The sequence below is a fragment of the Protopterus annectens genome, chromosome 5.part0 (genome assembly GCF_019279795.1).
Source record: "Protopterus annectens isolate FY-2018-M chromosome 5.part0, PAN1.0, whole genome shotgun sequence".
Lineage (NCBI taxonomy): Eukaryota > Metazoa > Chordata > Ceratodontiformes > Protopteridae > Protopterus > Protopterus annectens.
In genome coordinates this window covers 185,759,226-185,784,604 of record NC_056735.1, presented here as the reverse complement: position 1 = coordinate 185,784,604, position 25,379 = coordinate 185,759,226, and the positions used below count along the sequence as shown (strand labels likewise).

General features: G+C 38.7%; 1 protein-coding gene across 3 annotated transcripts in view; it reads left to right on the top strand.

The window, feature by feature from the left end:
• Window positions 1–25,379, top strand: part of FAT3 (FAT atypical cadherin 3) — a 2,670,157-nt gene that overhangs the window by 2,410,003 nt on the left and 234,775 nt on the right. For all 3 annotated transcript variants that reach the window (XM_044072199.1, XM_044072198.1, XM_044072200.1), the window contains exon 21: window positions 6,278–6,435. In XM_044072199.1, the coding sequence (XP_043928134.1) occupies window positions 6,278–6,435 (158 nt within the window). The remainder of the gene's footprint in view (window positions 1–6,277; window positions 6,436–25,379) is intronic.

Below are 25,379 nucleotides of genomic sequence, written 5' to 3'. Positions count from 1 at the left end.
AGTGTCCAAGTCCAAGTCAGACTGCTGACCAGTCACAACTGGAGACCCACAGAGTTTGGTTCTGGTTCCTCTCCTATTTGGTAACTACTTCTCTGAAGTCCAGGCCAACACGAAGGGACTCTGGCTGACAAAGTTTGCAGATGATTGCAAGTTGGGAGCAATTATTAACTCCCCAAATGATGTTGACATCCTACAGAAAGGCCTCACTGAGACCAACGACTGGTGTCAGAACTATGGCCTTAAGCTCAGTGCCAAAATATGTGTCTTCATCCGCTTTGGGAAAAACTCGATTCCCATGAATTACCACAGTGGTAGTCCACTGAACACAGAAGGCATTATAAGAGATCTGGGAACACAGGTTGACTGCAACCTCTCTTTTGACCACCACATTGCCACTGTGGTCAGAAAGTCCTTCTATGTGGCACATCTCATTACCAAGGGTTTTGCATCCAGGAAGAAAGAGGTCATTGTCTCCCTCTGCTCTCCCCTCATTAGGCCAGTCATTGAGTACAATGCCCCATTTGGCTTGTACCTCACTAAACACCTGCAACAACTGGAGAGGCCACAAAAGTACCTCACAAAGAGGATCTTGGGCCTTAAACATTTGTCCTATATGGACAGACTCAAAAAACTCTATTTTCTGTCCCATATTGCTTACTTAGAGGTGATCTCTGCTTAACTTACAAAGCCATGTCTGACCCAGTTCTCTTAGAAATGCTACATCTAAAGAAATCCCAATCCCTCTGAACCACATGCTCCAGACCCTCACTTCATCACCACAACAAAACAGAACATGCTGGAGGGACAGGTTCATAACCTAGAGACTGCCCATGCTATGGAATAGACTTACCATACATGTCGAACAGAGCACCTCACTGACCCTTTTCAAGAGAAATCTTGATGAGTGGATGGGAAACAGAAAATTTACCCCAGGGATCACTCCTGTTGCTTTACTCGACAGAGGCACTGGGAACTAAGGTCAGGTGGCAGGATGCCAGGGTAATCGTTTGGTCTAGGCTTGTAAAGGCTCCAGGGCCATTAGCTTAGTACACACCTATAAACCAATGAACCTATGAATATAGTTGTATAGAATGTTTCTTAGTACTGGACAGGCAGATGGATGCTGGATAATTTTATAGGTGGTAAGAAGTGTATATTCTAGTTGATGTGAAGGTTCTAACCAAATTAGGCTTTTCATTTCTATACAGTGGTGGGTTCTGAAAGGGGTATGTATTGCAAATCTAGCAACTTTATTATAGCATTGTTCAAGTTTTAATTTTTGTGAAGCCTGGAGGTGAGTAAGGATAGGAGCACCATAAAGAAGAGTGGGGATGAGATAGGTAGTGACAAGTGTAGTTTTAGTTGCTGAGTTTTTCTTTGCTATAACAAATTGTGTCAAAGGCTTTAGACAAGGCTAGAAATAAGTAAGAAACTAGTTTGCCATTATCTCTAGCTTTATTGACGGTATCTATATAGGATACAAGGGCGGTGCTAGTACTATGAGAAGGATGGAAGCCGTGTTGTGTAGGGGATAGGAGTTCTTCCTGCAGGAGATAGTCTAGCAATTGTTTTTGAATACATTTTTCAAGTATTTTGGCGAGGGATATAAGATTGTTATAGGACTAAAGTTATTAATGTCTGTTGAATTTCCTCCATTGTGCAGAGGGATAATGTGTGACTTTTTCCAGAGAAAGGGAATGCGGGATTCCCAGATTAACCTATTTATAAGGATTTAGACAGGATAAGCAATGCTGTTGGCTGCTATTTTTAGGTACTCACTTGGAACGTTCTCACCTGAAGAAGAGCACGTTTTAAGTTTGTTTAAGAGTAGTTTTATACAGGATGTGAGCACAGGTTTGAAGGTGAAAGTGGATGTGGTGATATGTGGCTGCTGAGCAGGATTGGGATTAGATATTGAGGAGTCCTTAGTTAAAGATGCTATACTATCTGTAAAAAAAAGAGTTGAACTGTATTGCAATTTCTAGTGGTGAGTTATTGGGAGAGGGGTTTGGGTTTAATTTTTAGCCATGATGTTAAGATTTCTTTAATGGATATCCCAAGGTTTTGGGTTGTGTTTAGTATTATTCTGAAAGTTACTATAGTATAGGGTTGCCTCCATTTGTTTTCTTTTAGTATGTCTTCAGGATACTGCGGTGTTTTATATTTTTGCCATTCTTTCCATGCTTTTCTCCTACCCTGCATTAATATTCTACTCTTTGTTTGTTTTCAGTCTCTTCCTCCTAGGAGGTGCAAGGCTATTTAGGATATTTAGAACAATTGTACTGAATTCGCCTCTCAGTAAGACGTTGTCCTGTTCGATTCTCAGCTAAAAAGCGTCTTCTGTGTGGAGACATGTGTGAATGGTCGTACCTTCATTGAAGGTTGTACGTCAGGGTTGGCAACTCGGCACGTAAAAATCTACTGCCAATCATTAGCAGACCGGAGTTCCGCTGTGGTGACCCCTAACCAGGAAAAGCCGAAAGATACAACAACAACAACAACAAGAACAATTGTATTGAATTCAGTTACAGCATCATATATGGGGAGGATGTTTAGGAAGTTCCAGTTAACAGACGATAGTGTAGTAGTGAACATTTCTGGGTTAAACTTGGAAAAGTTACGTGTTGTTTTATAGATATACTGTTTAACTGGATGTGTGCGATGTCTAGTGGTATAGATTGGGAGACGAGCACTGACAGAATCTGACATTGTACCTGTGGTGGAGTATTTGCCAGGGTCTGATACTAGGATCCAGTCTAATACAGAATTTGATGTCTTACTGTAATGTGTGGGGCTATTAATTAGTTGTGTGAAACCATATAAGTTCATGCATGATATAGGGGAGTTAAGAGTTCATGTTCAACCAATTGACATTCACCTCACCTAGTAATGTTTTTTTTCTGTGGAAATGTTATGGATAGCCAGTGTAGGATGTGTTCCAGTATAGCTGTATTGTTACCAGGAGGGATGTAAAGGACAATAATACATGTTTGTTTATTTTGTGGAAATCAATAAGAAGCTCTGCTGAACTGAATTTGGTGTTGGTTTGCTGTAGGGGAAATGTGGTAGGTGCTGGGAAATATTAAAGCAACAACACCACCTTTCCTCTTTATACAGGCATTAAGGATGATGTTATAGCCAGAAGGTATAACTTTGGAGTCATTTATGCTGGGTTTAAGCCAAGTTTCATTTACAGCGAGAATATCAGATTTATGTTGGGTAATGCAGGCATGTAGTTTAGCAGTTTTAATTCTTATACTTCTAACATTTATTGCGGCAAAAAATAGATCAACAGAGTTGGGGATTGGCTGTTGTTGGGTTACAGAAGTGTGTGGGAGAGAATTATCTTTGTGTTCATTGTGATAGGTGGGGCCAGGATTAGGGTGTATATCTCCTCCTAGAAGGAATTTAGTATATTGACGAATTATGCATACTTGATTTTGGAAAGGATTCTTTCACTTAATTTTGTTTTGGTTTGAGTTGTAATTAATCATCCTATATTTGGAATAAAGGTGAGGGGCAATATTAAATAGATTTGATGCGATGTATAAAGTAGTATGGATTGGTGGTTGGGACAGAGTTGGAGAAATGTTGTGATATTTTATTGAGTCATGGTAGGATGAAAAATGGCACAGTAGGAGAAGAAGAATAGAGGATACGCTGGCGAGTAGCATAATTAAGTACAGGAATCGGTATTTTATAGATGTCAAGTCATGAGGAAGTAGCAATGAAGAAGGAAATAAGTTGCAGGACAGCAGGAAATTCAGTGATGGTCGTGTCTGAAAGCGGTAAGAGGGTACGTAAGGAGAAAAGTATCTTCTATAACAGAAAGAGGTAGGTTGTCCTGGTATCTTCCTTGGAATGTAATGAATAAGGCAGTATTAAAGGCCAGAGTTTAATAATGTAGTCAAAGTAAGAAGAAATGAGGGCTTAAAAAGTAGGAACTGGGTGACAGTGCAGCAAATCCCCCCCCCCCCCCCAAAATATGAAAAAGGTATAGTTGTAATATGTTTGAGGCATTTGTTGATTGTACTGAGAATGGAAACTTTTTTTGAGAAGAAACTAGAGACATTTTTTTTTCAAATTGACTATGTCCTTGAGAGACTGTTGTGACAACAAGTACTGTTTTCAGGATATCTCCAGACATGAGATGTTGAGACGTATCCAGAGAACTATCTGAGCAGGTGCCTACAGAGGCATTTCCAGAAGCAGCAAAGAATTGATAACACTGTGATATAGATTTCTTAATATTGACTTTCCTGATTTTATTCCTAGTATGTCTGCAGTTAAAGAATAGGCAATGAAGTTTCTCAAGTACTTGAATGTTAGATTACTAAGAAGCAGGCAAGATACTGAAACATCTGCAAGGACTGACTTGCTATGAAATGTTGTACTAGTAAAGTATTTTGGTCTTGCACATGAAATGTTAAACGCAAGTACATGAAACAATCAGTTATAAAAAAAAATATTGTATACTGAAACAAAGTGACATTTCTTTTGAAACATTGACATGCATAGAGTTCATAAAATCCAATGGTATGGAGTACAGGGATGTAAAATATATCAGAGTAAAACACTACATCACATTAAACAGGTTGCTTTCAGAAGTAACACATTATATAGCTGAAAGAAACTGGCACCTTCGCAAATGTAGTCAGTTAAAAAATTTAGATCTACTTGAGAGGATTTCAGTCAGGCTTAGCAAAGTCCAGCGTACTGTTCACCCCCAATCACCATTGTTACAGGCATTAATAAATAATAATAACAAAACGTTTATAGCATTTTTTGCGGGGTCCATCTCCCCAGTGTTAGGGCTCAGCTGCCACAACCCTGCAGCCACAGAACTGGTATATTTACAGACAGAGGTATGGCAGGTGCAGAGCATTAATGCTACATTTTGCAACTTATTATACTGCGAGCATCTACTCTGCAGCAGTATAGCTGCCAATGATACACTGTGCAGCAGTATAGCTGCCAGTGATGCACTGTACAGAAGTATAGCTGCCAGTGATGTGCTATGCAGCTGTATAGCTGCCAGTGATGCGCTATGCAGCAGTATAGCTGCCAGCGATGCGCTATGCAGCAGTATAGCTGCCAGCGATGCCCTGTGCAGCAGTATAGCTGCCAGCGATGCCCTGTGCAGCAGTATAGCTGCCAGCGATGCCCTGTGCAGCAGTATAGCTGCCAGCGATGCCCTGTGCAGCAGTATAGCTGCCAGCGATGCACTGTGCAGCAGTGTAGCTGCCAGCGATGCACTGTGCAGCAGTGTAGCTGCCAGCGATGCACTGTGCAGCAGTATAGCTGCCAGCGATGCATTGTGAGCAGTATAATTAATGTTGGTTTGTCATAATACACCCAGGAATAAGTATCAAGTTGGTGTCATTTCTTATACACTGGTGCAGTCTCAAGTATATGCTGATAAAGGTTGCAACATGCAGCTGGTACCAAATGTTACAGCAATAAACCATCTGTGATGCCACGACTTACAGATATGGTGGAGACTCCCTGTTTTGAAGATCGTACTGGTTGTTGGCTTGAAATAATAAGCCGTCTATATGAGCCATACGGACAGGTGTAAGCATTGCTGTTTAAGGGTGGAGAGCATACTTCTGGCAATGTTGCAGGTTCATTTACTAAATGGGCTGATGTAGTCTGTTTTATGGCAGCTATCGTGAATGAGTCCTAGGAAAAATTACTTTGGAATTGTTTGATTCGGTGACTTAGAAGTTTTGTTTCTACAGATGTTCTATAGTTCATAAGGGATTGGTTCCAAAGGGATGGATATAAAGTAGAGAATATATATGTTTTACTCTCTTAAATTGTGCTGATTTAAACTTTTTATAATCTTTTATAAAAATAGAAGCTGTGTCTTTTAAAATGGGGGCATCTAGAGACCCTCAGTGCAATGAAATAAACAATTTACTTCTGCTGTAAACCACTGTGTGACTGTGAATACAGCATTGTTAACAAATAACCACACTGTGAGGGAGGGTCCTTTGGACACAGGTGGAAGCGTTAGAAACACGAGGAGTGAACATGCTACAGAACTCGGCATTAATGCCCCATTTTCATTCACACTTTGGGATATTAACTGATTTTTGGGTGATGGGGTGAAGTAATGTTTGCTTGTAGCAACAGAGTAAAGTATGTCTGTTTGTAGCCATTACATGACAGCTAGCAGTACCAGATATACTTTGCATGCAGTCCAGATTGTCCTACAGTGAGCAGTATTATCTTTTAAATTCAGTGACTAAAGTCTGTACTTTTCTTCTTTCAGGGCACACATCACTCAGCTTTGCTGGAAATAGCTACATTAAGTACCGGGTTGCAGAAAGCAGACAGAAAGATGAGCTGAAGCTGGGTCTGCGCCTGCGGACGCTGCAGAATAACGGCATCATAATGTACACACGAGCTGACCCATGTATCATTCTCAAGGTAAAACTCTCCCATCTCCTCCTCCTTCCTTTCTGCTCCGTAGAATTACTTCCTACAAGCTGTTCTGTCAGTCTGAATTACCTTAAGCACGTTTTTTTTGCACTAAAACGGAATGCTTTAGTCACCCAGGCAACAAATTAATATGCATGAGTTGTGCAAACAAAAGTGTGAAATTTGAAATGTACTACCATAGTCAATTTCTCCTGCAGCCAAACATATTTGCTTGCATACAGTACCCAGCTGTTAAACTGTTCCAGCAGTTTTTAGAAATAGCATGTCTCTTCATCCTTTTAAGGTCGTTGCTTTTCAAGACAGATACATTTTGCCTAGTTTCCATCTCTTTTATATTTCTGTGGTGTGACTGGAAGTTATTTGCTTTCTTGAGGCATTGTCTAGGGTTATTCTGAGATGATGATTTGTGCTTTAGTCAGTAAAGCACAGAGCGATGAGATACGTTTCGGAGAACATCTTTCATGTGCAAAGAAAGAGCAGCAAGACTTTGGCAGATACCAGGTGTCTTGTTCCCAGGCAAAAACAAAATCTGAAATGTCCTTGGTAAAGCTTTAAATCAGTTCATTAAATGTTTGATTGTTTGAGTAACTTGGCAGTCTATGCTTTGAATACTCCCATTGCATTTTCTCCAGCAAAACCTGGCCAGCTATCTAAAGTAAATTTCACGCCACAACCTATTATATATAGTAAGCACTTTAAGTTAGTGCTAGGAAACTTACAATCCTGTGGATACGCAGACAGGAAAAGCATGCCTACTATGGTCAGTAGTCTAGAACAAAAGAACAATTCAGTGGTATTACTTTTTGTAGTAAGACTATGTTTGTTTAATTTATCTGTAATGAATATGAAATTGTAGGAAGGAAAATTCATTTTCAAAAGTCTTTCAATATCTAATTATGTTCCTGGAGCTTTTCTTCCCACTGTAAAAAAGTGGACAAGGTTAATATTATTAAAGTGTAATGAATAAGTGAATCAAATAAATGTGTGTATTGTATGTATCTATATAGGTAGGCAGAGCTATTAAGATTCTTTGCTGTTGTGGTATTTTATTCATGGTTTCCTGTTATTCTTTGCCCAATAACTTGTAATTATTGCTTTTATTTGTTTATACAAAGTGTTGCCCAGATGAAGTTCACTTATGCACATGTACTGTCTACAAAACTGTGGTATGGTGTAAGGATTAGGGTTGAAAGTGCATTTTCCATTGTCATATGATTTCTTGTATAACTTTAATTTTTCCCCAGGCATGCTAAATTCATTGTCATAATACAAAAAGAGCATTTTTGGGGGTGATAGAAACCTGGCGATTTTCATTGTTATGAAGTACTCTGAGGTATGTATTAACTCTTGTGTGACGTTTTGAAAACATCTAAGAGTAACAAAGCATTTGCCATATTAAATATGTGCCTGTCAACTGTGACAGTTTCAGTACGTTTATAAGGAATTTATGGTTTTCCTAGTGACTTACCTCATGACTAAAACTTAAAGCAAATTATTCATGTTCTACTTGGAAAGCAGGCTTTCAATGCAAACTTTTGGCCTTTATCTAAAAAAAAAAATTGTTGCTCTCACAATGTAGTCTGAATAACTGTGTATCACTTAGCAGTCAAAACATGTTTAGACTCTTCCAAGGTCTTGATTGATCACTGATTTGAATGTATCTTTTTCACCTAACCCATGGAACTAACTGATGAAAAAGTTCACATCTTCGTGAAAAGCAGGTTCTGAAATTGACTACGGATTCACCCATCCGATCCAAATTTTCCTGCACTAGCTGTAAAGTGATTTTTCACTACAGATGCAAAACTTCAAGACAGAACTGTACATTATGTGATGTTGTTCTGTAAAAAAGATATTTAATAAAATCTTAGGACCAGAATACAAGAAAACCTACTTATCAAAGCAGAATGTTATCCTGCACTAGACATGGTCTGTGAACGTGTTGGTCAAGTGTGTGAGGTCAACAGAATAAGGAATTTTGAGGTGGACACTAAGCTGGAATGAGGCAGTACTGTTCTGTGGCCTTCTAATGTTTTTTTTAGCCAATATACAGTATATGTGCACAGAAGATATAGGAATTGTATCAAAGAAATAATAGCTTCCTGTGCTGGTCACCATATGAATTTATTTGTTAGCTTGTTTGGTTGGTTGTTTATTCATTCATTCATCCATTTCAGATACCCACTTTCTCCTCTTCAGGGACGCAGGAGAGTTGGATCCATTCACATCAAAGAACAGACACTTGGCAGAAAGCCAGTCCTGTACATGGTAAATAGCCATTGCAGAACACACCCACATACCCAATATGTACACATTTACAACAACCTATGAGCAGTTTAGGATGATCATTAATTCACCATTCCACATTGCTTAAGATATGGGAGGGAACCAGAGACCTGGTCAAGAACTGACTTGCCCCAGAGAGAGCATACAGAGTTCATAGAGAAGGTACCCCAGCCAAGAAAAAATGGTGAGTCCAAAGCTGTGAGAAACCAGCTGTAACTGCTGTAGCATTGTGGACCCCCAGTCTTTGAAATGTTTGTCTCAGACAACAAAGATACAAAACAAAATTTTAATTAAACTTGAAGTATGAGCATGCTATAGGCTATGGAGGGCTTTTGATTTTAAGTGCCTGTACATGCTTGTAGGTCTGTTGCATTTGCAAATGTTCCTACCCACACAAATATGAAGGAAAAGTTGTTTTAAGTGTTTTCCTTCATATTTCTGTGAACTGATAGTATGAGTGGAAGTCCTCTAACTTATTGTGTGCAAAATATCGGCCATCATCTACTGTTTTATAGTCTCAAAAAATTAAACAAATAAATAAATCAGCAAGTTGTGTACTTATTTTTTCCCTTAGTTTGCTGACTAACTGCAGGGTTAAGTTAGTTGCTATGATGTTGACCTATGCACATTACAGTTTGCATTTAAATGGTGCTTTTATACATGGTTAGTAATGTGTGTTGTGCTTCAGCATTGCCGTCTGAGATCTAGCTGCTAACAAAAGTTGTAATAGATCCATAAGTGCCACCACACATGAGTGATTTTGGCACCATTGTGATGCTACAGCTCACAGGTATACATGATTTTGTTATCATATTGTGTCTTTATATATATTAAAATCAGCATTTTGATCTGGAAACTCATCTATGAAACAATTGACTACAATCAAGTTAGTGCTGTGTACACTGTCTTCAAGAACCTTACTATCTAAAACAGCAAATAGTGGTTGAACCTGCATACAAGTTGATTACAAAACAAAATAAAAAAAAAACACTTTAAGGAAAAAAAAGTAACTACAGGTGCTTATTGAAGACTTAGCAGCTCTGCATTTGAATTAATGTGTTCTGTCTTTTCTAGTCTTAAGGACTCTATTATGGAATTGTGACTTATCGATTAGTATTGCTTCCTCACAGTGCCTGGTTCTTCATTTCAGTTTTTGGCAGGAGTGTCTTCTTTAATGAGTTTGTGTGTCGTCCTAGTGCCCACTTCGGTTCTGCTGGCTGTCTTCTTCCCACATATTACAGACATGTCATAGAGAATTGGCATTCCTCCAGATCACTAAATTTTCCTTTAGGTATGTATTTCATGAGTGATTTGCTGTGTGTGTGTGTGTGTGTGTGTGTGTGTGTGTGTGTGTGTGTGTGTGTGTGTGTGTGTGTGTGTGTGTGTGTGTGTGTGTGTGTCTGTGTTAGTTACAGAAAGTTGCTACTGAGTGCAACCTATCTAAGATTACTTTCTGTACCTTAAACCTGGTGAGTGCCAGAATAGACTAAGTTTAGTTTATAATCCTGGAATGACTCTGAACTGGATTAGCAGATAAAAGAGGTTGAGCAAAAACTATATGGATGAGTGAATCTATGATACCCTAATAAATAAAACACAACCATTAGTTATTGTATTGTCTAGTAACTTAACTGTAATTGAAGTGCAAATCCTATGCACCTTGGACACTAGAAACATTTTACCATATATCCTGTACCCTAGATTAAGCAGTATTGGCTCCTGTTGGGCATTCTTTTGATACTTTAATTCATTTTCCACCAGTTTGTGAACTGTTGATTTAAAACCAGAAGTGCAGAGCAAAGCTTAAATTAAACATTTTGATTGGATCATGCCTTAGGGTGTGAGGGCTGGTGATCGAACTCCTGTAGATGCTTACAATAGCTTGTTCTGTTTCACAAATGTTTCAACATGTTGGCAAATATAGAAGGGATGCATTTTAAGCCCTCTCCTGCACTTGAGTGTGAAGTGATACTCTCCACTACAGTTCCTCTAAATATCACTAAAACAAATTCACCACACACCAAACTTCATTATACTGTAGTGTTTTCATCTCTTTCCAAGGATTTTATCAAAACAGTTCAATATATACACACAACTCACTTAAATATTATTAGCCAATCATATGGCTAATAATTAAACAATCAAATACGTAATGCATATTATCTTTCAAATGACTAATAACAATGAAAATATACACTTCAACACCTAACAATTTTAAACCTAAAATGGTCAGTAAAGACATACTGTGGTGTATGTGGTCACAGAACCATCAGAAATTTGTAATCAGTTGAAGATATCCCACATATAATAAAATCTAGCAAAATTAGTTTATATATGTCAACTCACTTGGACCAGACATATTCAAAAGGGATCAATATATTAGATTGTCCCATTTAATATTTGATGATGCTATCTTTAAGAGTGAGTAAGAAGGGAAATGTTAATTCATAGAGGTTATAGGGAATAGTTAGTTTGGTGTATGATAAATTCATTTTGGAGAGTTCTGTGAGTTACAAGGGTTCAGGGTTCTCCTGCACATATGTTGGCTTTATGTATTATTCCTTTAAATATCACCTTGGAAGAACATCAAGCCACCCTGTAGTGATGTACTAATAGGAAGTTTGAACTCCTTGAAACCTGACTCTATCAATAACTAAAACATGGCTCAAAGACCACCATCATTTTGCACTAATTCAGCATAGCCAGCCACTACAGCATTTATATAAATAATCACCCCGGTAACAGACTGGGGGGTGCTGGCATGTTTGCCATACAAAATACCAAACTGAATTAATACGGCAAGTTATTTAGCTTAAGTTAATACTCCACAAAGCTAATCCTTTCATCACCAATATTCTCCACTACCATCCACCTGTATCAGTTCACACTACAGAGTTGCTTTCATAGCTAAAACTCAACAAATTTATCCTCAGCAATTGGAGTCCTATTTGGTATGGCATCTTGTCAAACAGTAGAATAAAACACCACTCAAAAGGCACAGAACTGCAGGTGAAAATCTTTCATTAGAATGAGCATTCTTGTTGTAAGCATCCTATTTAAGCCTATCCATTTGGTCATATAACATATAATAAAAATTCAGACACTGCATGTTTTGTTAAAAACAAAAAGTTTTAGAACTAAAAAAAAGTGATCCATCCAACTTTCAATAACATGAATAAGTAATATATATTATGTATTCCTATAAAACTTTATAACTAATTATTCCAAAAGACCCAAAGATTTGAGTTTTGAAATGCTAGTCCTGGTCAAGTCCCAGCATTTGTTTTAATTTGCCAGTGCAGTTCATAGCCTTCCAACCTTAACCCATCAGCGCCACCTCTTGCATTTGAAACCTGTTTTTCCAAACCAAAAAATAAAAAAAAAATGTGTTCTAGAAAACAAATGACATGTTTGGCTAAAGCATTGATATTATGAACATGCTCATAAATGGGATTCATTAATGCCTACACTAAGTGTACGCCCTTCTGAGTCAACAGACAACACAAGCATAACTCACAACTTCTTTCTCCTAATTTTAGTTTTCCTATTTATTTCTTTGCAGGCTTAAATATAAAGTAAGATTCATAAAGGTTTCCACAAAGTGTAGACTACATTTACTCTTAATATAATCTTTCTGAATGAATAGAAAGCACAAAATGTGATAGGGATGTTCTTGAATGCAGATCATGTACACTTAATGCAGACATTAATGAATATGGCCTATCTTTGAACATCCTACTTGTCTTACCAGTATAAAAATAATTACATTTTTGGCACAATGCCACATGAGCCAGACCTCTAGTAACACAATTAATTCTCACATTGGTATCAATTAAAACATTTTAACACTTTCCCTTACCAGAATAAACTTGCAATGATGGCAACAACCCCATTTAAAAGTGCAGTGTTGTTTATTGCATGCCTGGTTTAGACAGCCATTTCCTCTCTCCATGATATCTTTCAAACATCCCACCCCCTTTTTATCACAAAATTTGGCTTGCCAATAATACTATTGAAATCTACAAGGTGATTAAAATACCCCAATTATTAATAATGCAGGTCATAATGTCCCAGTAATCGATACTAAATGAACCACAAGCACCACTCTGCCTACCTGGACCTACTTGAGTCACTCACTATACAGCCAAACACCTTGGCCATGGGTTATTTCAACTATCCTTTCATCAATTGCGAGTCATGTATGAGCACAAACATGTTCTGGAACAGGTAGTCTGCCTCCCTGTAAGGGGCTTGAATGTCCTAGACTCACCATCTATGGGGTCTCTGCACAACCCCCTGTGTGTTGCCCTCTCTGGTAAGGTCTAATCATAAATCAGTCTTGTTCGAAGTAACAATCATACCTGACCCCCCCCCCCCCAAAGAGCAAAAAGGATGAAACATTTCTTCAAAGAAAACTATAGCTCCCTAAGTTATGGCATAAATAGTTTCAACCCCCCCCCACCCCGCTACCACTGTCAACAATGACTCCTACACAGAGGTGTACACAAATGCCTTGTATGAACACCTATACAAATGTATATATACTTGGCTGTACCTGAACGAATCAAAACAAGGTCCTCACAAAATAAAAGGCCACTCTGGTGGACATCAAGCATAAATAGGTTATACAACAAGAGGAAGAAACTAAGCTCTAAAAACAACAGGGAATTGACTCAACAGAGGGAAGGACACCCTCCACAGCTTGAACAAGCACATTAGATAGCTTGTAAAGTCCTCTAAAGCCAATTACAAAGCTAAACTAGCATCCCTATCTAAGGATAATCACAAGGCATTCTTTAGCTACATCAAGAATCTAAAAGGGAAGGCCTGGCTTTGTGCCGAACTAGTAGCTGTTGTACCACTCATACTGACCCTGAGGACATTGCCAACATGCTAGCAGACAGATCTGGTGCAAACTTAATCACCCTATCCCCACCAGACATACGCCAAATTGTACCTGTCACCATTCTTCTACTTAGTATCTCCAAAGACCAGGTAAACACCGCACTCTCTATGACCCAAAAACACATTGTCTGTGGGACTGGAGAACATCCCAGGCTACCTATTAAATGGTCTAAAACAGGACCTAGTGGAACCACTTGGCACTCTCTTCAACCACAGTCTTAGTACTGGCTTTGCCCAGCAAAGTGAAAAACAGCAACAGTAATTCCCTTGCACAAAGGGGGTCCCTCAACCGACCCTGGGAACTATAGACCAATAAGCCTAACCAGCGTTATCTGCAAGACCATGGACAGAATCATCATGGACCTTATCAACAAAGGTATAGGTGACCTTCAAACTCTTGACCTGACCAAATTTGCCTTCGTTAAGGGTAGATAATGCTTATTAAACCTGGTAGACTTCTTCAAGAATGTCACCAAAGCCTTGGATGAAGGCAAAACAGTACATACAGCCTATCTTGACTTAGCCAAGACTTTTGACACAACCTCCAACTCAGGCGTCATTAAGAAACTCACCCAGCTGGGAATTAACCCATATATTACTAGCTGAGACTGGCTCACCAACAGAATACATACAGTCAAAATTGGTGATTCTACCTCTACCAGCAGACCACAAAGATCTGTGCTGGGCTCCCTTCTGTTTGGAATCTATTTCTCAGAAGTCCAGCTGAAAATAAATGGCCTGTGGATTACCAAGTTTGCCGATGACTGCAAATTGGGTGCAATCATTGAGTCCCCCAACGATGTTGACACACCACAAAAAAGGCTTACACAGACAAATGACAGGTGCCAAAGATATGGACTTAAACTAAATGCAAAACAAACCCTGTTGTGAGAAAATTGGGAACACAGGTTGAAAGCAACCTTAACTTTGATCACCATTTGTGTCCACAGTGGAAAGGAATGTCTTCTGCACTGCACATCTCGTAAATAAGGGCATCACATTCAGAGCTAAGGATGTTATAACTGTCCTGTACTCATCCTTCATCAGACCACTAATGAAGTACAATGCTTTCTTCTGTATGTACCTTACCAGACACCTGCAGCAGCTGGAGATACCTCAGAGGTTTCTCACCAAGAAAATTCAGGGCCTTCAACACATGACCTACATGAACAGATTGAAGGCTCTGTCACTATACTATGTATCTAATAGGCTGCTGAGAGCAGTCTCGGACCCTATCCTAACAGAAATGCTACACATCTGTAAGTCAAATGGGACAAGATTCACTCATTCTAGGGATCTTAACCTAGCTTGTGATATTAACAGGATATGCTGGAGAAATAGATGCGTCTCTCAGAGATTGCCACTCTTGTGAAACAAACTTCCAATTTCCATAAACAAGAGCCCCTCAATGACCCTATTTAAGTGTAACTTAGAAAACTGGATGGGAGACCATAAATGTACACCATAAATTTACCCTAGGGTCTCACCTATGTCCCTCTTGGATAAGCACAGTGGGTGCTGATCATAGACTTGCGCTCCAAACATAGACCATATGTGATAATGTGAGGTAGTGCCAGCTATGCCAGAGAGAGTAGGGCAGTACATGTGTAACATATGCCAACATAGCTAGCAGGAGTTTTGTAAAGAATTGTATGATATTTGTATAACAAATTGACTTGTACAGGTGTACATATTAAAAACGTATTTGTAAAGCTGCTTGTGATAAAAATGTTCCAACAGTGTGTCCTGCTGGACAGAAAAGGAATACACCTGTATGTCATACTGCATTGTAACTGTTGAAATGAATATATTATGACAGAGGGTACTGGAAGAGAAGATATTAATCTCTGTCCAGCTAACTTAGAAAAATAGTCTGAAATTAAATTACCTGGTTTAGGCCATAAAAATTGTATCTTACAGTTCTGCTTGCAGCAACAAAACATCTGTGAAAAAACAGGCATAGGAATCCTACTGTGTTGTCCTTAGGGGTAAACTAATTGCTACTCTGGAAGGGTGGATGTTTTTAAATGGTTTTATTACCTTCCAGATGCTATGACACACCTTAGCAAAACTCTGTGCGTGTATTATGACACATATGTGCTAGATTCTAGTTCAGTTTCTAGTAAAGAGAGTAGTGTGGGAACCAGAGTCAGATGGCCAAATGTGATATTCTGTAGCCAGCACTGAAATGATATTTAGATATTTGCCAGAGATGTCACTTAGCTCTCAGCAGTCTTTTTTGAAACCTGACAAAGAAGGTTCGCTCATCCACTTTATCTTGCCTTGCTTTAGTAAACAACCAGGGAATACTTATTCTTTAGATCAGTCAGGAAAATATAGTGAGATTAGTTAAGTACTGTTTTTTGGTATCTGTGTGAATCTATCCATCTGTGTTATTTTTAATACTTCCTGTGATTGAAACTCTGGTGTTTATTGTAAATACATATTTAGTATTTTCATGTTTTTTATTATTTATTGTTAAATATATCTAAGCTTTTCATTGTGGCTACTCTTATAGATAATATTTTAACCTTTGAAAGTACTTATATTTATTTTGTGACACTGGCTGCTCCTGAAAGCCTTGCTGCATTGGTCAAACACTACCATTTGTATTCGTATTACTTTTACTCAGTATAATTGTGTACCCTTGAAGCAGCCATAGAGTCTCTGGCTTTGGAATGTTCTGGTGGCAAGTACCTATCTTATAGTCTGGGCAGAGGGGGCATAGCTGGTAAATCTGTGCCAGCCTTTTCCGTGTGTGTGTGTGTGTGTGTGTGTGTGTGTGTGTGTGTGTGTGAGAAAATCAAATCTCAGAGTGTGTTTGTCAGCTACTTGGAGCAGGGACATAGAACACTGATTTCACAGAGAGGGTGGTGGAGGTCTTGGCTTGGAACAGTCAGCTAAGGACTCAGCTCTACAGCTGTGGTCAGTGTGGGGTTTTATTTGTGGCCTGATGAGAGAGAGGGAAATCCAGTCCCAGGAAGGGAGTGTGTTCCCTTTGTTCTTAAGGGAAATTGTGCTTGCATCTGAAAATACTGTGTGTATCTTTGTTCCAAGTGAACATCTCTCATTGGTGTCAGTGGTAGGATTCAGGCTCCTTGATTACTTGCCTAGAGCAGGGACATCACACCATACAACTTGGTCAATAAGGGAACAAGGGTAACATGGCTAGGCTTATAATGCCCTCAGGGCCAATAGCCTAGTAACCACCTCTGAACCTGTGTAATAAATTATTTGCCCAATGGCATATCTTTACTGTCCTTATCTTCACAACTAGTACTTGAAGCCGTATAATCCCCCAAGAGGGGCTTGAAAATTCCTTTGCTTCTTTTTTCGTACTTCTACGGTTAAACTTTCAAGTAAATAAGTAGGAATAACCCCTTTTAAGAAATTATTTTTTTAATGTAATATACTCATCATGAGATATTACAGGTTCAGAGGCCATCCTTACAGCTCTAACCAGCTGTCTGTTCACAACAGCTGTTTGATAAAGCAGATGACAGCTATCAGACTGTAACATGGCATTCAAATAAGTTGGTTTTCTAAAGATACCCAATGTAAATTTATTTATTTATTTTATTTATTTATTTTACATTTGTTGACCAGGTTTGTCCAACTGAGCTAAGTAGCACTTAATCAGCTGAGGCCTGGGGAAAAAAGCTCTACATGTTCTACAGATTATCATTTACGTTATCGTTTTTAACTGTGATATCCTTTTTCAGCTCAGTATGCAAGTAATGTAAAACTTCATTGGAGCTGTTGTGTGTAAACTCCAAAAATGTAGTTGTACTATTTATGAATTGCACAAATTCATCAGTCTTGTAGACCAGCTCTATCCAAAAGATATAAATATCATCCCGGTATCTCATGTAGAGGTTCCATGATGAAATAAAAAGTGACTGAAAAATACATTTCTTTTCCCACATCACCATGACCATATTGGCAAATTGGGGGTCCGAATGGAGAGATGAAAAGTCAGCAAGCAAAGGAGAGTAGTAGTGCTAAAATCAAATTCATCCTCAAGTCTTGGTGGGTACCTTCACGAGGTGGACCCTGTTTCCACTAAACCTCACCAAGGTGACACTGATACATAGACTGTATTTATATAGCATATATCATGGGTAGAAGTAAGTTAAAAAAAGATAGCTGGGTGTACAAGACACAGGATAAAAAAATACCCAATCCCGGTAGGTGCACTGGTACCAAGACTGGAAAAGATGACAGTGTAGAATCCTCAGAACACAAAAACAGTACTACAACGGGGCTAGGCCAGGTCCAGGAGGAGGAGACGATAAAGTGGAGTATTGAAGATAAGAAAGAAATTATGTAATGTTACTACTAAGTAAAAAGCCCAGAATTTCCAGACACAAGATATACAAAACGATTAAGAGGGAAATTAGAGGAAAGAAAAATACTTCCCCAAGAAAAATTGTCAGAAGCTTCAAATGATAATTTGTGTTCATTAATACAACAGATTTGTGAAAAACGATATGTAGATCAAGAAACCTTGATCTGTTTGGAAAAAGAAGCATCTGAGGAAGTGCGAAAATATAAACAACAAAACCCACAGATTTTTGAAAAGTACAAAAAAGAAATATGGGTATGGGAAAGAAAGAGAGATTTGATATGGTGCGATATTTATGCAAAGGAGAAAGCCAAATTAATCAATGTAAAGAAAGTAGCCCCAAAGATATTTGAAGAGAAATACAGGCAAAGGCATCCAGATGTAGAAAATTTAACAATAAAAAAAATATGACAAAGATGGAATGTAGAAAAGAAGATCAATAAAGTAGAACTTAAAAAAATAGAAGTTGAAGTTATGGAATGCCTGCGAAGTAAATGATTTGATGTAGAAGGTCAAACAGGGAGAAACAGGAAGGTCAGGAAACATCTGAAGAGGAAATATGGACATGGGAAAGAAAAAGAGATTTAATATGGTGTAATATTTATGCAAAGGAGAAAGCAAAACTAATCAATACAAAAAGAACAGCACCAAAGATATTTGAAGAGAAATACAGACAAAGGAATCCGGACATGGAAAACTTTACAATACAAAAAAATAAGAAGACAGAGGAAAAGCAGAAAAGGAGATTAGTAATGGAGAAGTTAAAGAAATAGAAACTGATGTTATGGAGTACCTGTAAAGTGAAGGATTTAGTGTAGAAAATCTAATTCAGAAAGCACCACAACAGGATAGAGTAATGGATATCCAAATTAAGGGGAAACCAATGGAACAGAAAGCAATTGGTCAGGTGCCATATGAAGATAATTTGGAGCCTTCCACAGGAAATTGGTATAAATGTTCACTTGAAGCTAGACAGCAAAGGAAGAAGCAAGAAACTGTGGAAACTCTGATGAAGTCAATGTTGAGGAGTGATAGGCCAGTGAGTTCCCATATGATAGAGCAACGGATGGCACAGGATGAAACTGATGAGACTGTATCACAGGAAGATGCTATAGAACCTTCTATAGAATGCCCACAGGAATTGGAAAACAAGGGATGTGCCCTCGATATGGAAGAAAATGAGTTAAGAGAAGAATTGCTTGATTTAATACACATGAAAAGATATGTCAATATCAATGAAAGAAATAGACTGCAGAAGGTTAATAAAACCCAAAATGTCAGAAGTCTGAAAAAACAAATGAACACAGTAATTAAGACTGTTCATAGAGATCCATGTGATATAACAGAAGTAAACAAAATATATTACTGTGCTGCTAAATTAATAACTGATAAAGTTCTACCACAAGAACGCAAGGTACTGAGGGAAAGGAAGGGGAGAAATTGAATATCATCATGGAAATATCGAACAGAGAAAATTATAAAGCAATTAAGACAAGTGTCACTGTTAGAAGACTATAGAAAGGGAAATAGAACAACAAAAATACTAAGAAAGATGTGATAAAAGCAATGCACAATATTAGAACAGATCAGCATCTATCATGCACTATCGCAAATAACAAACGAAAAATTTCAACACAGGTGGAAAAACTTATTAGATACAAAGATAAATATAAAGGAAAAGTGCACAATAAGCAATTTGTTGATGACCCAAAAAGGTTTTATAGGTAGCTGGGAAGTAAAGTAAAAGGAATTTAAAGACCGCCAAAAAAGAAGAAATAGATACATTTTGGAGAAGTATCTATGAAGATCCTGTACGGCGGTAGCGTTGTTACCTCACAGCAAGAGGTTCTCCCGTTCGATTCTCGGCTTGGCTTGGGAGTGCCTTCTCTGTTGAGTCTGCATGTTCTCCCCGCAGTTGGGTAGCGTTCGAAAGACATGCATGCGTAAATGGGCGTGTCTTTGTTGAAGGTTGGGCGTCGAGTTGGCACCTCAGCGTTTCATAAAAATCTACTGCCAATCATTAGCGGACCGGAGTTCCACTGTGGCGACCCCTTACTGGGAAAAAGCCGAAAGACAAACAACATCTATGAAGATCCTGTGGAACATAACAAAGATGCTGAATGGACAGAAGTAAAAGAAAGAACAAGAAGTTTAAAGGTACAGGATATGAAATGGGATGAAGTAACAGCTAGAGAGATTGAAACAAAGTTAAGAAAAGCCTCTAATTGGAAAACCTCAGGCCCAGATCCAGTACCTAACTTCTGGTTAAAAGTATTAACATCTTTGCATGAAGATTTAGCCATGAGTACGAATTATTTATATGTGCACCCAGTACAGACACCAACCTGGCTAACAGGAAAATCAATGCTGTTACTTGAGTGAACCTGCAAGCTACCCTAAAAAAATTATAGACCCATAACTTGCCTTCCGATGACATATAAACTATACACAAGAATTGATACCAACAGAGTTTATAGTCACTTAGAAGAAAACTCAATTATGGCAGTAGAACAAAAGGGCAATAAAAGAACGTCATATGGAACGAAGTATCATTTGTTGTTAAGTCACAGTGGAGAACTGTAAAAAGGGGAAGAATCTAAGTATGGCATGGATTGACTACAAAAAAGCATTTGATAGTATCCCTCATTCATGGATAAAAGAGTGCTTAAAAATGTATAAGATACACCCTACACTGATCGACTACATTACAGTGACCATGAAACAGTGGCAGACCACTTTCCAATTAAGCCATGTTAAAGGACAGATTGTTATCCCAGAGATAAAAATTCAAAGGGGGATATTCCAGGGTGACTCTGTGTCACCGTTACTATTCTGCCATGCCCTTAATCCATTAAACTGTTTACTCAACAGCTTAGGCCATGACTATACTCTAGCTCCTAGAAAACAACAAAGTGTAAAGACTTCTCACCTTCTCTTTGTCGATGATTTAAAACTGTATAGCTCATCAGATGAGGAACTGAAAGCACAATTGCAAGTTGTCAAAACTTTTTCAGATGATATAAGAATGTCATTTGTCTTGATAAATGTGCAAAAGCAACCTTTAAAGTAGGAAAACTGCAACGCCAGGAAAACATCAGTTTGGAACAAGAAGGAATGTATAAATATTTGGGAATTTATGAAGGATCAGCAATAAAACGCAAACAAATGCGAGCAAAACTTAGTAAGGAATACTTCAGAAGACTTAAATTAATCCTGAAAACAGCACTGACATCTAGGAACAAAATCCAAGCTATAAATCAATTTGCTCTTCCTGTCCTAATTTGCAGATTTGGAGTGATTGACTGGCCCCAAAACGTGTTGGATAGATTAGATAGGAAAACAAAAAGGATGCTTCTTGACAACCAAATGATTTATAAAAATCAGTGCATACCAAGATTATATATTCCCTGTTTCGAAGGAGGGATGGGCCTCCATGAAATTGATTATATGTATAGCTCTGCAATTCTGGGACTCCACACATATCTGTTGACCTCACAAGACCCAAACATAGTGAAAGTTTTGAAACATGAGGAGAATAAATCTAAGATGACTTCTCTGCTTAATTTAACAGAAGCTTATAGGCATAAAGCAGGAATGGAAATCAAACCAGAAGTAGATAAATAAGGCAGCAACTGAATGTGCCAAAAAAACAAAATAAAGAATATAAACTGAAGGATCAGATGAGAAGGCAAGAAATGTGGAAAAAGCATAAATAAAGTTGCAACTATAGAAAACTTCTGAAAGAACCTCATGCTGATGAGGAACGAACACAGGAATGGTTAAGGAGAGGTGAATTCAAACCAAGAGATGAAAGGTTAATATTGGCGGCCCAAGATAGTGGGCTGCATATACATTGGTTGATAAAGTCCACTGAGCATGTGGGAGAAAGACAAATGTAGGTTTTGTAAAACTGAAATGGTTGCAACATACTAATGGCAGAAGGACTGTATACTGAAAGGTATAATAATGTGGCAAGACTATTGCATTGGGGATTGTGCAAACATTATGGCATTGAAGTGGTTGAAAAACACTGGAAACATGAGCCACAAAGCATCATAGATAATGAAGAAGTCTACATCTCTTAGGATCACCCATTGCCAACAGTTCAAAAGGCAGATGCTAGAAAACCAGGCATAGTGATCCAAGAAAAGAAGACAAAGGTAGCATTGATCATTGAAATCGCCACACCCAGTGACTAGAGTGTCTTGCGTACACAGAGACACAAAGTCATAAAATGTCAGGATTTTCAGGCAGAAACAAAATCAGTGTAGAAGAAAGATACCCAGACAGTTACAATAGTAGTAGGAGCAACGGGTCTTATAAAAAAGAATTTACAGTCGTATTTAGATATGTTACCAGTACATGTAACTACATATGAACTGCAGAAGGAGTCAATACTGGGCACATTCTGGGTGCTACATAGAGCACTACTGGCTGACATCATAGGTTCATAAGTGTGTACTAGGCTAATGGCCCTGGAGCCTTTACAAGCCTAGCCCATAGGATTACCTTGGCATCGTGCCACCCAACCTTACTTCCCAGTGCCTCTGTCAAGCAGAGCCACTGGAGTGATCCCTGGGGTGAATTTTCTATTTCCCATCCACTCATCAAGATTTCTCTTGAATAGGGTCAGTAAGGTGCTCTGCTTGACATGTATGGGAAGTCTATTCCATAGCATGGGCAGTCTCTGGGTTATGAACCTGTCCCTCCAGCATTCTGTTGATTGTGGTAATGAGGTTGACATCTCTGGAGCATGTGATGTGGAGGGATTGGGATTTTTTTAAATGTAGCATTTCTAACAGAGCTGGGTCAGACATGGCCTTGTAAGTCAATCAGAGATCGCCTCTAAGTAGGAGATATGAGACAGAGAATAGTTGGAGTTTTTGAGTCTGTCCATATAGGACATGTTTAAGGCCTGGGATCCTCTTTGTGAGGTACTTTTGCGGCCTCTCCAGTAGTTGCAGGTGTCTAGTGAGGTGCATGCCAAATGGGGCATTGTACTCAATGACTGGCCTAATGAGGGAAGAGTAGAGGGAGAGAATGTCCTCTTTCTTGCTGAATTCAAAATCCTTAGTAATGAGATGTGCCACACAGAAGGACTTTCTGACCACAGTGGCAATGTGGTGGTCAAAAGAGATGTTGCTGTCAACCTTTGTTCCCAGATCCCTTATAACTCCTTCTGTGTTCAGTGGACTACCATCAATGTGGTAATTCATGGGAACCGGGTTTTTCCCAAAGGGGATGACACATTTTTTGGCATTGATCTTAAAGCCATGGTTCTGACACCAGTTGTTGGTCTCAGCGAGGCCTTTCTGTAGGATGTCAACATTGCTTGGAGAGATAATAATAGCTCCCAACTTGAAATCTTCAGCAAACTTTGTCAGCCAGAGACCCTTCATGTTGGCCTGGACTTCAGAGAAGTAGATACCAAACAGGAGGGGACCCAGGACCGAACCCTGTGGGACTCCACTCATGTCTGGTCAGCAGTCTGACTTGGAGTCAGCTACTTTCACACTGTGGGTTCTATCTCTGAGCCAGTTTGCAACCCACCTAGTGATATAGGGGTTGATGCCTAGCTTAGTGAGTTTTTCTATGATTACTGAGTGGGGAATGGTATCAAAGGCCTTGGCCAGATCAAGGTAGACTGTATGAACCACCTTGTCTTCATCCACAGCTCTGGTGCCTGACTCATAGAAGTCAACCAAGTTGAGCAGGCATGATCTACCCTTCACAAAAACAAACTGAATGGGATCCAGAGTTTGGAGATTCCCTATATCTTTGTTTATTAGGTCCATGATGATGCATTCCATAGCTTTGCATATTAGACTCATCAGGCTAATGAGTCGATAGTTCCCAGGGTCTGTAGTCGCTCCTCCTTTGTGGAGAGGGATGACTGTAGTAGTGTGCCATTCAGGAGGGACAAAGCCTGAGGTGATGCTGTGATTGAACAGGGCACATAGGTGAGGTGCCAGTTCATTCTGTAGTTCATGTAGAGCACAGCCGGGGATATTGTCAAGTCCCATAGAAACTGTATTCTTGGCCTTGGACAGTGCTGTTTTAACCTGTGCAGTAGTAATACTGGGTGCCTGGCAATCTATTGGCATTGTGATTGGTCCTCTGGGGGGGAGGGGTAAAGATGGCCCTGAATCTGTCGGCCAGTATATTGGAAATATCTGTTGGCTCGGTATAGGAGGTACCATTGTGCAGTAGCTCAGAGCAAATCTGAGTATTGCCATGAAGATTCCTTACATAACTATAGAAGGCCTTGTGGTTGTCTTTACTATCTGCTACAATTCTATTTTCATGGCTAGCTTTGGAGGATTTGATGAGGGATGTCAACTTTTTGTTGAGGCTGTTAAGGGAATTTTTCCAGTCTTGGAACTTCACCTTATTCTGCATCATTTGCCTCCTCCTGTTGTCAAAGATTGAAACAACACTAATTTCATGAACTTTAATCATACTTTGACTTAGGAATGGGGTCCATTCCCGTCATGGTATTAAAAACTCAAAAGACTTGGCGAAATTAAAACAAACAAATAAGGGGATGTAGGCAGCACCCATCACTACGCCTTCCTTTTTCCTAAAAAATGTACCTTCAAAATATATACAGTTGTTGGACAAAATTATCTTCATCAAAATCAAAAATATATTTATCTCTGATGCTGACATATCACTTTCTTGACACCATGCCAAACCCACATCATGTGTAATAATCAAAAATAAGTTCTTAGCGTCAATCACAAAAAAAAATACTATTGTTGTAAAGGCCTGGTTTTATTTTAGATAAAAAATCCAATGAGTCCCGAACCAAATAATCCAACTTGTCAAGGACATGCTTACATTTCACATCCAAATATTTCACCAGAGGGTATATTTTAGAGTCTCTGGTATCCACAGTAGGTCTCAATGGTGGATCATACTTTATTTTTATATATCTTTGGTATGCCAAAAATTGTGGGAGTTAGAAATTTGTCCACCTTCAAAAAATTGTAATCTACCTTGGAAGTCTGCCCCTGTACCACCATGTCTTACAACAAATTATCTATTCTGACATACGCTGCATTGATTTAATTGTGGGACATTTCTTCAGAAGTGTCCTCATATAATATTTCAAGCATTTTATTAGAATAATCCATAGTATTCATAATCATTACCCCCCCCCCCCCCCACTTTTGTGTGGGGTCATCATCCTGATTTTTCTGTTAACTATATTCAGTAAAATCCCCCTTTACTGGCATATTAAAACAAATGCTCGGACTTCACCAGGACTCAGTGGCTCCATATCATTTACTAGAATTTTAAAACTCAAATATTTGGGTCTTTGGGAATAATTAGTTATAAAGTTTTACATAATAAATATATGTGTGTGTGTGTGTGTGTGTGTGTGTGTGTGTGT